Source organism: Bison bison, unplaced genomic scaffold (assembly GCF_000754665.1).
Source record: "Bison bison bison isolate TAMUID 2011002044 unplaced genomic scaffold, Bison_UMD1.0 scf7180017864285, whole genome shotgun sequence".
Taxonomy (NCBI): domain Eukaryota; kingdom Metazoa; phylum Chordata; class Mammalia; order Artiodactyla; family Bovidae; genus Bison; species Bison bison.
In genome coordinates this window covers 1,672,537-1,685,686 of record NW_011494857.1, presented here as the reverse complement: position 1 = coordinate 1,685,686, position 13,150 = coordinate 1,672,537, and the positions used below count along the sequence as shown (strand labels likewise).

Here is a 13,150-nt window from a genome sequence, read left to right as displayed (position 1 = left end):
GGGGAGAGGGCCCTGGACCTTGGAGAAAGGGACCAGTGGGCGAGCCCGAGGCTGGGCGGGGAGGCCACGCCCTCCAGAGGGGGGACGGGGCTGTCCCGAAGGGAGATGGAGTCGGTGATCCCTTGGCTTTCCCAGGGACCCACGGGAATTTCCTCCCCTCTCGTCCCCAGGGATAGACCGTCTGGACCTAGTGGCGTCCTTTGTCAAGAATCAAACAAGCAACTTAATGGCTAATTCTCTGAGAGGTAGGAGTTAAGAGGGAAAACCTTTTCCCAGCTCCCTTGCCCCTCCTCCCTTTCCACCGGTCCACTAGGCCTTCTCTTCATATAAAAATAAAAGCAATCGCATGTATAGCCCTTACTGTGTGTCTGACAGCGTTCTAGAAAAGCCTAGGACAGTTCATCAAGGTAGGCGTGGTTGTGACCTGCCCTTTACGGAGGGGAAGACTGAGACTCAGAGGGGTTAGGCAACATGCCAGCGCCATTGTTTTTTTCTTTTTGGCAAATAAAGTTTTATTGAAACACAGCCACACCCATTTATGTAGGTATTGTTTATGTTGCTCCTGCTCACCAAGGCAGAGCTGAGTAGGGACAATGACCATATGGCCCTTAACGCTGAAAATATTGACTGTCTGGACGGACCTTCACAAAAAAGCTTATAGCCGCAGGTTTCAACTCAGGCTGTAGGCTGGAATCCCCTAGGAAACTTTTAAAACAGTCTAGGAGCCCAGGCCAATTAAATCAGAATATAGGGGATGGGGCTTGAACATCAGTCATTTTTAAAGCTCTCACCTTTAAAAAAAAATGATTTTTATATTTCAAAGAACTTCTAATAGAAAAGTTGTATGAATAATACAATAAGCACCTATACACCGTTCTTTTTAAATATTTTTAATTTGGCCGTGCCAGGTCTTAGTTGCAGCATGTGGAATCTAGTTCCCCAACCCAAGGATCAAACCAGGGCCCCCTGCTTTGGGAGCAGGAAGTCTTAGCCACTGGAAAGTGAAAGTAAAGTCACTCATTCGTGTCCAACTCTTTGTGACCCCATGGACTAGAGCCTATCAGGCTCCTCCTCCATGGGATTTTCCAGGCAAGAGTACTGGAATGGGTTGCCATTTCCTTCTCCAGAGGATCTTCCTGACCCAGGGATCAAACCTGGGTCTCCCACATTGTAGGCAGACACTTTACTGTCTGAGCCACCAGGGAAGTCACCATTCTTAACATTTCACTACATGGTAGCCTATTGCCACATTTGGTCTGTGTGTGTGTGTGTGTGTGTGTAACCATTTCAGAGTTAGTGACACTTTAAATTCTTCAGCAGGCAATCTTCTAAAAACAAAGAAAGACATTCTCTTGCACAATGAATGTAACTTGGAATTTATATTACAGTGTATACAGATTTATATTACAATTCCACACTGTTATCTAGTAAGTAATCTTCATTCAAATGTTCCCAATTGTCTGAATCATGCCATTCATCGCTAGTTTTCTTTCAACTCTGGATCTGTTCTGATTCAGCTATCTTTTATAACAATGACATTTTTGAAGAGCCTGGGTCAATGATTCTACCAACTAATATTACTGGAGGTCGGCTCCATAGGCATGGAGCACCCAAGTGGCTGATCTTAGTTATTCTGTCTCCAGCTCCCCCAGAGATCGACCTGCTACCTTGTGGCCCACAGCCACCACCAAGAATCACATCCTTAGCACAGACTACATGGTGTGGCCCAAGGCTCCCAAGTAAAGAAAGATACACTTGACAGGCAGGATATTCCAAAGGACTTAGAGGTTACCTCCCAGGAGGCAGGGAGTCAGATGAGAGCCAAAGCTTTTGTGGAATGTGCACATTTGGACAACTCAGGCCTTCTGAGTTAACCCTTTACTAGACAATATGTCAAATGGGGCCAAATGCCATGGAGAAAAGAATAAAGCAGGGACCGGGGATAGGGTGTGCTGGGAATAGGGGCGAGGGCAGCCAGGGGACTTCCCTGGTGGTCCAGTGGTTAAGACTCCGCACTTCCACTGCAGGGGGCATGGGTTCAATCCCTGGTCTGGGAATTAAGATCCCACATGCAGCGTGGTGCAGCCAAAAATAAAAAAATAAATACATAAAAGGATGTTTTTTTAAAAAATAAGGCAGCCAAGAAGGATGTCACTGAAAGATTAGCATGTGAGAAAAGATGTAGAGGAGAAGGGGAAGCAACCATGAAGGGGTAGAAGTCTAGGGTAGAAGGCTGAAGGCAGAAAGAATAACCACGGTAATACCTGAGATGGGTCAATGATTGGCATATTCACAGAACCTCGAGGAGGCCAGGGAGGCTGGAGTGGAGAGAAGAGAGAGCAAGGGAGAACTGTAGAAGATGAGATTCTAGAGGTAACGGGGTGGGCATGCATAGATTGGTACCCATTAATTAGTAGGGACTTATAATGGTAAGGACTTTTGACTTCTACTCTGGGTCACATAGGAGGATTCTGAGCAGAAGCGTGATGCTAGTGAACTGCCTGAGCTTTTAATGGGGTCCCTCTGTCTGCAGAGAACAGATTTAGCAGGGCAATGGGGAAGGCTGGGGGACCAGTGGGAAGGTTGTAGCAATCAATGGCCCAGACAAGAGACGATGATGGCTAGCACCAGGATGGCAGCGGTGGAGGGGGTAAGAACTGTTGGATTTCTGGACCTCTCTTGAATATTCACAGACAAGATTTGCTCACATGCATGTTGACAAATTGCATATGAAATGTAAGAAAAAAAGAGTCAAAGCACCAAGGATTTTGGCTTGGGTAACTAGAAACATGATGGCTCCCTCAATGAAGATGGAAAAGACATCGTCTTCATAGATGGAGTTGCAAGTGGGTTTGGAGGAGGATGTCAAGATTCAGTCTTAGATTCATTGAGTTTAAGATGCCTGTTAGACATTGAAGGTGGAGATCCTGAATGGGTAGTTGGAGATATGCCCCTGGATATCAGTGAGTGGTCTAGGTTAGTGACACCAGCTCAGGAGGCCTCAGTGTATATAGAACAGTGCTGTCCAATGGAGATATGTGAGGCACAAATAGTCACACGGGTAATTTAAAAATTTAAGTAAAATAAACTTTAATAGATTTTATTTAACCTAATACCTAAAATATTACCGTTTGAACATGAGAGCAACACAAAACTATTGAGACGTCATAGTTATTTTTTTCATACCCTGTCTTTGAAATCCAGCATACGTTTTATACTAACATCATCTCTCAATTCAGACTAGCCCATTTCAAGTGCTCAATCCTCATGTGTGTCTAGTGACTGCCATGTTGGACAGTTCGTGTCCAGGTAATATACAAAACTATTCAGCTGGATGAAATCGTGAAGGTGTGAGTGTAGACAGAATAGAAGAAAAGAGGAGAGCAGGTCAGGGGAAAGGAGAGGAGAGGTGCTCGAGTCCACCCTTCTATTACTTACCAGATGAGGAAACTGAGGCCAAGGCAGGATGGTTTAGCCTGGGTCCCCGCAGTGGATCAGAAGGTAGACGTAGGTTCTCCAGGCCATAGATTTGCCCAGCGGATCCAGAGGAATAGACAGTCTTGCTTAGAAAAGGAGTTCCCTCATCCCTCCTCTCTTCTTTCAAATGTTTGTTTCGGCTGCATCTCAACTGGGGATAATCCTGCCCTCGGCAGTGAAAGTTCAGAGTCCTAACCAATGGACCAGCAGGGAATTCCCATCACCTGTTCTCTTTGAAGCTGCAGGTGAGGCGGCTTGCTGAGTGCCTCCCATCATATAAGGATCTGCTTCTTTCCTCAGATGAGCCTCTGCTGGATGAGCTGGTGACTCTTAGGGAGAGGGTAATCAAGGAACTCAAGAAAGTGTTAAGATCATATGAATTAAAAGGTGTGGCATCTCTCTCCACTAAGCCCCCTTCTCCCCTTCCTCATCATCACTTGATTCCCTTCTCCCACCTTGTCTTCCAGACTCCTCTCTTTACCTCCCCTATGACTCAGCCTTCTCTGCCTCTCCCCCAAATTCCCTTCTCTCCTTTTCCAATCTCACTCCTTCCTCCCTCTCCCAGTCCTTTCCCATTAAATTCTTAAATTGCTGGCCCAATCTAAGTCACCTCTGTTCTTTTCTCTTGCAGCCTGTGATCCCAAAATTTGCCGTAAGTCCTGGGTTTATTGTCTGTTCTTCCCTTTGCTACCCTCCTACCCTTTGGGGCTTCCCTGGTGGCTCAGCTGGTAAAGAATCCACCTGCAATGTGGGAGACCTGGGTTCAATCCCTGGGTTGGGAAGATCCCCTGAAGAAGGGAAAGGCTACCCACTCCAGTATTCTGGCCTGGAGAATTCCATGGACTGTATAGTTCATTGGGTTACAAAGAGTTGGACACGACTGAGCAACTTTCATTCACTTTACCCCCTTTTTTCCTTGTCCCCCCCAAATCAAGCCCTGCTATCATACCTACTCCATCTGGTATTTCCTCCACCCCAAAGCTATGGCACGAAGGGGTATCTAACTTTTGAGGGCTTATGAAAGTCATTGCAACCTGCAAAAAAGGATTTGTGGGGGAGATTTTAGGCTAGGATAGGCTATGTTGTAGTGAAAAATAAACCCTCACATCTCAGTGGTTTAACGGAAAAAGGGTTTATTTCTCTTTTGCCAAAATTCCATTGAAAGTTGAACAGATATTCCAAGTAGCTCAAGGATCCAGGCTGCACCTACATCATGGATACTAAGCTAGCTCCAGAAGGGAGAGTAAATAGAGAATCCCACAGGGCCTTTTATAACTAGGTCTGGGAGTGACATACATCCCTCTGCCCACCTTCCATTGGCCAGAGCTCAGTCACATGGGTGCAACCTACTGCAAAGGAGCTTGGGAAATGTAGTCTTCCTGTGTGTCAGGAAGCAGGGAAGACAGATGAGTGAGCAGGCAGCCAATCTACGCCTCTGGGGGCAGCAGAATGGGAACAGAGAAGAAAGCACATTCTTTTGGTAGGCATTTAATTTAAAATTAATTTAACATAATCACATGTCTACCAACTGAATGTTAAGTCAACTACACAACTAATTCCACCCTTCAGTGCTGCTGCTAAGTCACTTCAGTCCTGTCCGACTCTGTGCAACCCCAGAGATGGCAGCCCACCAGGCTCCCCCATCCCTGGGAGTCTCCAGGCAAGAACACTGGAGTGGGTTGCCATTTCCTTCTCCAATGCATGAAAGTGAAAAGTGAAAGTGAAGTCGCTCAGTCGTGTCTGACTCTTAGCGACCCCATGGACTGCAGCCCACCAGGCTCCTTCGTCCATGGGATTTTCCAGGCAAGAGTACTGGAGTAATTATGTACAAATTATTTTTAATGTGACTCATCAGTGCATTGAGCAAAATGGGACCTCCAAATTCAGGAAGGCCAAGGGACTCCCTGTCTTCTTTCCCCTTCTGCCTTCCTACCCTTTGCCAGTCCTCTGGTATCTCCCCTCATCCCACTTCTCCCTTTCCTCTTGCTCAGGCTTGCTGAAAGAAGAAGTCCTGGATTGTTTACATTGTCAGATGATCAGTCCCAAATGCATCAGAGAAAAGTACTGTTTCAGTAAGCTCCTGGAGTAGGGGAAGGCATGGGACAGGTGCATGAGAGGTGAAGTCAGCCACATCCCAGTAATATGGCTTTTTAAAAAGATGTTTATTTATTTATTTGGCTGTACCAGGTCTTAGTTGCTGCATGTGGGATCTAATTCTCTGATCAGGGATGGAACACACCGCCCCCTGTATTGGGAGTGCAGGCAGAGTCTTAGCCACCCATCCATGAGAGAACTCCTGAATATGGCTTTTGAGGTCTCCCACATACAACCTTGAACCCTTCCCTTGCCATTTGATTACTGTATGGCCCAGAAGTTGCTTCCATATTCTGAAATTCACTTTCCTCCTACTAATTGGAAGACCCCTCTGTAACTTTACAATGCTTCTAAGGCCAAAATGGCAGGTACTAGAAAAGCATTTTATTTATAGCCAGTGCCATACTTGGGGAGTATGGCAGGACATGCTGAATTCAGTCATTCAGAGGCTTTAAAAATATGTATCTTTATAGTACAAAGCGTAATACAGTGAACTGCTATAAATCCATCAAGGTTGAATAGTTATGTTCAACCTTTTCACATGCTGTTCCCACTCTCTCACTGCTCCTCTTTCTCCCTTACTTCAATAAAGTCTCAGAATTCCCCTCCTCAGAGAGAACTCCCCGATCACAAACTAAAGGATCACTTCCCTGGGAGTTGTGGGTTTCCCTGGTGGCTCAGATGGTAAAGAATCTGCCTGCAATGCAGGAGACCTGGTTTAATCCCTGGGTCAAGAAGATCCCCTGAAGAAGGGAATGGCAGCCCACTCCAGTATTCTTGCCTGGAGAATTCCATGGACAGAGGAGCCTGACAGACTACAGTCCATGGGGTTGCAAAGAGTCAGAACTGAGGGACTAACATTTTCACCAAGTCCTCTCCGCCACCTCCACCTCCCATCCAATGAGATGCATTTGGTGCTGTGCTATGTTGACTGCTCCATGAGAGCAAGGATTTTGCCAAAGGAATTTCCAGCAGTATCCCAAAAGCCTAGAAAGGTGCCTGGGACACAGAATATGTGGAATGGATAAATGAAAAAGTCAGACCCAGGAAAGGGCAGGGACTAAGCAGGGAGAAGGGAGAGAGAGGCCCGACCCTAGCCAGGTTGCGGAGTGAGCAGGTGGGTGTGGGTGCATGCCCAAGGAAGGGTGATGACTTGGAGGTTGGGCTGTTTCCCCTCCCTCTCGACCGCCCACCCCTCCACCCCAGTCGATGGGCAGCCCCGCATGGACCTGCAGTATCATAAGAAAAATGAATTCCAATGGAGTCCTGGCCTGACTGGCAGCATCATTTCCGTGTGTCTTGCTGTCTTGGCCTTCGGTATCATCGTGGCTTCGTGAGTCATCCCTGCCCTCTCCTGAGGTCGCCAAATGCCCCCACTGGGCCCCTCAAGGAATGGCACTGCCCTGGATCAGTCACTGTGTCATTTGGGAATCTCCTCCGCAGTCACTTTATGCCTCTGTCTCTGTTTCCCTGTCTCTCTGCACCTCTCACTATCTCTTTTTTCTTTCTTTCATATCTCTCTGTCCATTTCTTTCTCTCCTCTCTGGGCCCAGGAGAGAGCTGGTGGGTGTGGCCCCATGCTCTCCCCCACCCCTGGGCCCCATTTTGTCTTTTCTGGGTCCTCAATCCAGAGCCTCCTGTCTTTTTCCCTTCTTTCTGTTTTCACATTTCATACCCTCTCTCCCAGTCCCAACTTTTCTCTCCTCCCTCCTCATGTAACTGATTGGCTGAGAACCCTGGAAATCTGCCCAGAGACTCATGATGTCACTGGCTGAGCCAAATAAAGCCAATGATTGGAGGGAAAGTTTTGGGTGGTCAGTAGACCTGGTGGGGTCTGAAGTTCTTTTTCTAACCGGTGGGCTTTGTCTCTCTGACCAGGGCTATTACATACAGGCGAAACCGAAAACTCCTGCTTCAGTAGGGCGCTGGTTTTGAGGTTTGTAAGGGGAAAGGAAAAGAAGTTTATTAAAGTCTGTGACAAATTCCTCAATGTCTCCATCAGTATCTGGAGGGCTCTGCCTCAGCTGGTGTAGCTCTGCACACCTGACTGAGTGCATCTCAAGGTTGGGACCATGTCTCACTCATCTGTCGATTCCAATTACCCTAATTCAAAGTGGAAGTTATTTAGATTTTCAAGAGTGATTGATAACCTACGATGAGGACTTGAAGGGGGCAACCATTCCTACTTTGGGGGGAAAAAATGCATCCAAAAGGAGAAGTACTGTGGTGTGACCATAAAGGTCAAAAGCTTGCCACCTGTTGCCAAGATACCAGTTTTAATACCTGCACAGTAGAGCTCACTTTGACTGGGGCGGTTTTGAAGAGAGATAACAGAGGAGGTGACCTTTGAAACAGAACCATCTCCAATTGAGAGGGTTTTAGAGTTGTTTCCAGCCTCTCCAAGCATAGGCATACTTCTCAGGAGGCCGCAGATGCTGGTTCCCTTGGCTACATTGCTCCTGACGCGCTCGCCATCTCCTTCACCTGCACCGCTGGCCTGTGCTTTGGGGGTACTGCAGCCCCTTCGGAGATGCTCACTTCTTAAGCTGGTGGGCAGACCAGTGCCTACCCCGGGAAAGGTTTTAGCTTGGGGGGATGAGGAGAGCCTCAGCTGGTGGCTTCAAAATGCTTTTTGCTTGGGTAGTAGTGTTGTTTTGGTTTTTAGAAATATCTTCACACTACAGGTCCAGCCACTGCCTAAGTTCCTGGGAATTTCATGGAGCAATGCACAATAGATGGGTACTTAAATTGTTCATAAATTATAGCGTGATAAAAAAATTATAGTGTGATGAGAGCTCCAGGAGAGCTCAGTCTGGGATGGGAGAGACAGTTACCTAATAATTACATTACAGCAATTATTATACTATCAAGTTAGTGGGAACCCAAGGGTGGGAGTTGCCAATTCTGGCTAGGCCAAATGGTAATGAAATGGAGCAGGACTCCATGGTCCTTCCCCCCATGTCCTCAGCCAGCCTTTCCCCACCCCAGCCCTGTGGAAAAACTTCAACCAAAGAATAAACATCATCAGAAAAATGAGAAAATGCAGAAGAAGGAAAAAAACAATCCAACAAGACTAAATAAGAGTTTAGTATTTAAGCATGGTTAAGGAACGTTAGTTCCTTCTCAGGGGTTATAGCTAATATTCTGAGCCACATCCAATGAGTTGTCTTGTAGATATTTAAATACCACCCCCATCACATGGCAGAAGTTATCTACATGATGGCCAGACTGTAGCTGTGACATAAACTGCCACAATTCTGAGAATTGGGCTCAAGGAAATAGTAACAAATCAATTTTGGAACTGAAGGTTAATTGTACTTAAAATAATCAAGATGACACTAGTCAGACGACCGATGACCAACTTCAAGATGACTGTCAGAGCTGACTGTTCTGTTTCTGCATGTAGCCCCCTCTCTCAGCCTATAAAAGCTTTGTTCACTGGTTGTGTGTTGGGGGGTGACCACTATCTCCCCAATTTCAGTTCAGTTCAGTTCAGTCTCTCAGTCACGTCCGACTCTTTGCAACCCCATGAACCGCAGCACTGTAGGCCTCCCTGTCCATCACCAACTCCCGGAGTTTATCCAAACTGATGTCCATTGAGTCAGTGATGCCATCCAACCATCTCATCCTCTGTCGTCACCTTCTCATCCTGCCCTCAATCTTTCCCAGCATCAGGGTCTTTTCCAGTGAGTCAGCTCTTCACATCAGGTGGCCAAAGTATTGGAGTTTCAGCTTCAGAATCAGTCCTTCCAATGAACACCCAGGACTGATCTCCTTCAGGATGGACTGGTTGGATCTCCTTGCAGTCCAAGGGACTCTCAAGAGCCTTCTCCAACACCACAGTTCAAAAGCACCAATTCTTCAGTGCTCAGCTTTCTTTATAGTCCAACTCTCACACCCATACATGACTACTGGAAAAATCATAGCCTTGACTAGATGGACCTTTGTTGGCAAAGTAATGTCTCTACTTTTTAATATGCTGTCTAGGTTGGTCATAAATTTCCTTTCAAGGAGTAAGCATCTTTTAATTTGATGGCTGCAATCACCATCTGCAGTGATTTTGGAGCCCCAAAAGATAAAGTCAGCCACTGTTTCCACTGTCTCCCCATCTATTTGCCATGAAGAGCAATATTGCATAGTAATCTGGAATGTTAGGTCCATGAATCAAGGCAAATTGGAAGTGGTCAAACAGGAGATGACAGGAGTGAACATCGACATTCTAGGTATCAGTGAACTAAGATGGACTGGAATGGGTGAATTTAACTCAGATGGCCATTATATCTACTACTGTGGGCAGGAATCCCTTAGAAGGAATGGAGTAGCCATCATAGTCAACAAAAGTATCCGAAATGCGGTGCTTGGATGCAATCTCAACAACAGAATGATCTCTGTTCATTTCCAAGCCAAGCCATTAAATATCACGGTTATCCAAGTCTATGCCCTGACCAGCTACGCTGAAGAAGCTGAAGTTGAACAGTTCTATGAAGACCTACAAGACCTTTTAGAACTAACACTCAAAAAAGATGTCCTTTTCATTATAGGGGACTGGAATGCAAAAGTAGGAAGTCAAGAAACATCTGGAGTAACAGGCAAACTTTATCTTGGAGTACAGAATGAAGCAGGGCAAAGGCTAATAGATTTTGCCAAGAGAACTCACTGGTCATAGCAAATACCCTCTTCCAACAACACAGAAGATTCTACACGTGGACATCACCAGATGACCAACACCAAAATCAGATTGATTATATTCTTTGCAGCCAAAGATGGAGAAGCTCTATACCGTCAGCAAAAACAAGACCAGGAGCTGACTGTGGCTCAGATCATGAACTCCTTATTGTCAAATTCAGACTTAAATTGAAGAAAGTGGGGGAAACCACTAGACCATTCATGTATGACCTAAATCAAATCCCTTATGATTATACAGTGGAAGTGACAAATAGATTTAAGGGACTAGATCTGATAGAGTGCCTGATGAACTATGGATGTAAGTTAGTGACATTGTACAGGAGGCAGGGATCAAGACCATCCCCAAGAAAAAGAAATGCAAAAAAAGCAAAATGGCTATCTGAGGAGGCCTTACAAATAGCTTTGAAAAAAAGAGAAGCGAAAAGCAAAGGAGGAAAGGAAAGATATACCCCCATTTGAATGCAGAGTTCCCCCCAAGTTGCCAGCATCCAAAATAAAGCACATTTTCGTCTCCACCAGCCTAGTCTCTTTATTGGCTTTTGAGAAGCAAGCAGTGTGATCCCACTTTCACTTATAGAAATAGAGGAAAGTTTCCTACAGGAGGTTGTAAGAGCTTTTCCTGCAAGAAAAGTAGGAATTTTCCAAAAGTAGAAGAGAAAGGATATTGTGGGCAGAGGGAACAGAAAATACAAAGATCAAGAGATGGGAACTATTAATAACTTGACATAGATGGTGTTTTCCATCTACATCACATATTCTACTGGCGTTACTTATATCAACCTATTCAAACCTCACAACCCAACGCAGAGGATATTTTTTAATCTCCCATCTGCAGTGATACTGAATCAAACAGGAAGGCGGTTGCCCAGGAAAATTGAACAATTAAGTAACAGGCTCGATTCATTCACCAGCAGTGTTAGTTGGTGTCTTGAAGACTTTTGCTTTAGTAGGAGATATTTCAGTTAGATGGGTTAACTTGCCTATGACGTCGCCTTCTGTGGAGGACAGTGAAAGACTCTGGCTATAATAGGAACACTCACTGTGCCAGCAGAGCCATGCATTTCCCAAATGCCATGATTTCTCGAGCTGCAAAGCAGCTGTTTACACCTGTTCTCTCTCCCGACGTTCTATTTCCGGACTCCATTTCCCAGCATTCCCGCGCTCTCAGAGACCCGAGGCCTGGAGGAGCGTGAGCCGCAATGGTTTCCGGGAAATGTGGTCCAGTTTGCGAAACCGAGTTTAAAGTACCGGGACTTGTGGTACCGCGCAGGCGCTCTCCGGGGCTCGAAGGAGGGCGGGAAGGCCTGGCCGCCGTGCACCACCCAGGGGCGCCCAGGTGAGTTCCGACCTGGCGGATCCGAGAGGTAGCAGCTGGGTGTGGGCTGGCCCAAGCAGGCAGGCAAGCACGTAGGGGGCGGGCCAGAGTCCGCTTGGGTGGGAGGGAAAGGGCGCTGTGGGCAACGCCCCGCCCCGTCCTGCCGCTCGCGAGGCGGCCCCAGAGCCGACTGCCTTCCACTCAGCGCGCAGCAATTGGGCGCCTGCTGTTTTCGAGCAGTCTATCCGAGTGCGGAAATGTTGCGATTTCTTAAAAAGGACAATGTACCAGTTCTTCACTTGGCAGGTGAAGAAAGAAGCCAAGGAGATTCCGTGGCTTCTCCCAGAACCCAGTGCTGATGAGTGGTCGACCTGGGCTCACGCCCAGGGATGTCCAGCCCCAAAGCCCTAGCCTACTCTGCACGGTCACGCCCTCGGTGCCTGTCCTGATACTGAGCGTCTGTTGCTCTCTCTTTGGGTCTCATCTTCCCTCTCTAATCTCCCACCATCACCCTAATCCCCATTCTGTCCCCTTCTCTCCCTAGGTCTCTGCTTCTTTATCTCTGAGTCTGCCCCCTTCTCTCTGTCTCTGTGTGCCCCCGGCCCCCATAAGTCTCTGTGTTTTTTCTAAAAACAAATTTCAGTTTACTCCAAAACCATTGCATCACGATCACACGAGGAGTGAACATCCATACAATACTATTGATTAGCTACTCTGCAAGCTTTCCTTAGATTTTGATAATTGTCCTAATGTCCTAAACGGCAAAAGAAAAATCCCATATCATGCACTGCATTCGTGCTCCTGTTTAGTCTCCGTTAACCTGTAACAGTTCAGTCTTTTTTTGACCTTCATTCATCTCGGCAATCCTGAATATATAACAGACTGTGTGCTTCTCCTATGGTTCCTCAGTTTAGACATGTTGAAGTTCCCTCATGATTAGATTTAGGTCACATGCTTTTGGCAGGAATACCTTAGGAATGATGCTGTGTCCTTAACAGACCAGCAGCCTGTGATGTCAGCTTGGCCATCACCAGTCACATTGGTCTTGATCATTTGGCTAATGTGGTGTCTGCCAAGTTTCTCCGCTTAAAAATTATCTTCATTTTATAATTACAGTAGATCCCCTTCCCCTTGGAGGATACATTCCAAGATCCCCAATGGATGGCTGAAATCTCGGAAAGTACTGAACCCTCTATATGCCATTGTTAACTAAAGAATAAAACAACCAGTTATTTTAACAGCAAAATGGGCTTATTCAGGAATAACAGAGAATTGTAATTCTGGAAAAGAAGGTTAGAGCAAAAGCCATGGGAAGTCCAACAAATGAGAGAGGAACTTTATTTTATAAAGAAAAAACAAAACAAGGAATTCGGGAAGAGTTGTTTCTAACAAAAGTCCATTGGAGAAAAGTGAGAGTTCCAGGCGATTATGGTTTCTCATTGGCCTAGCTGCTGCGGTAATTTCTTGAAGGAGGAGATGCAGTGTACATCTTTTCCAGTTTTATGCGTGTCGGTCGCTAAGTCATGTCCAATTCTTTGCAACTGTAGCCTGTCAGTCTCCTCTGTCCTTGGAATTCTC

At 46.2% G+C, this 13,150-nt stretch overlaps 1 protein-coding gene across 1 annotated transcript in view; it reads left to right on the top strand.

Moving 5' to 3' along the window:
• IZUMO2 (IZUMO family member 2) overlaps positions 1-7,492 on the top strand; it is a 7,773-nt gene extending 281 nt beyond the window's left edge. The window contains exons 2-7 of the mRNA XM_010849724.1: positions 171-245; positions 3,778-3,864; positions 4,109-4,129; positions 5,469-5,549; positions 6,778-6,904; positions 7,450-7,492. Coding sequence (XP_010848026.1) covers positions 171-245; positions 3,778-3,864; positions 4,109-4,129; positions 5,469-5,549; positions 6,778-6,904; positions 7,450-7,492 — 434 coding nt within the window. The remainder of the gene's footprint in view (positions 1-170; positions 246-3,777; positions 3,865-4,108; positions 4,130-5,468; positions 5,550-6,777; positions 6,905-7,449) is intronic.
• Positions 7,493-13,150: the final 5,658 nt, after the last annotated feature.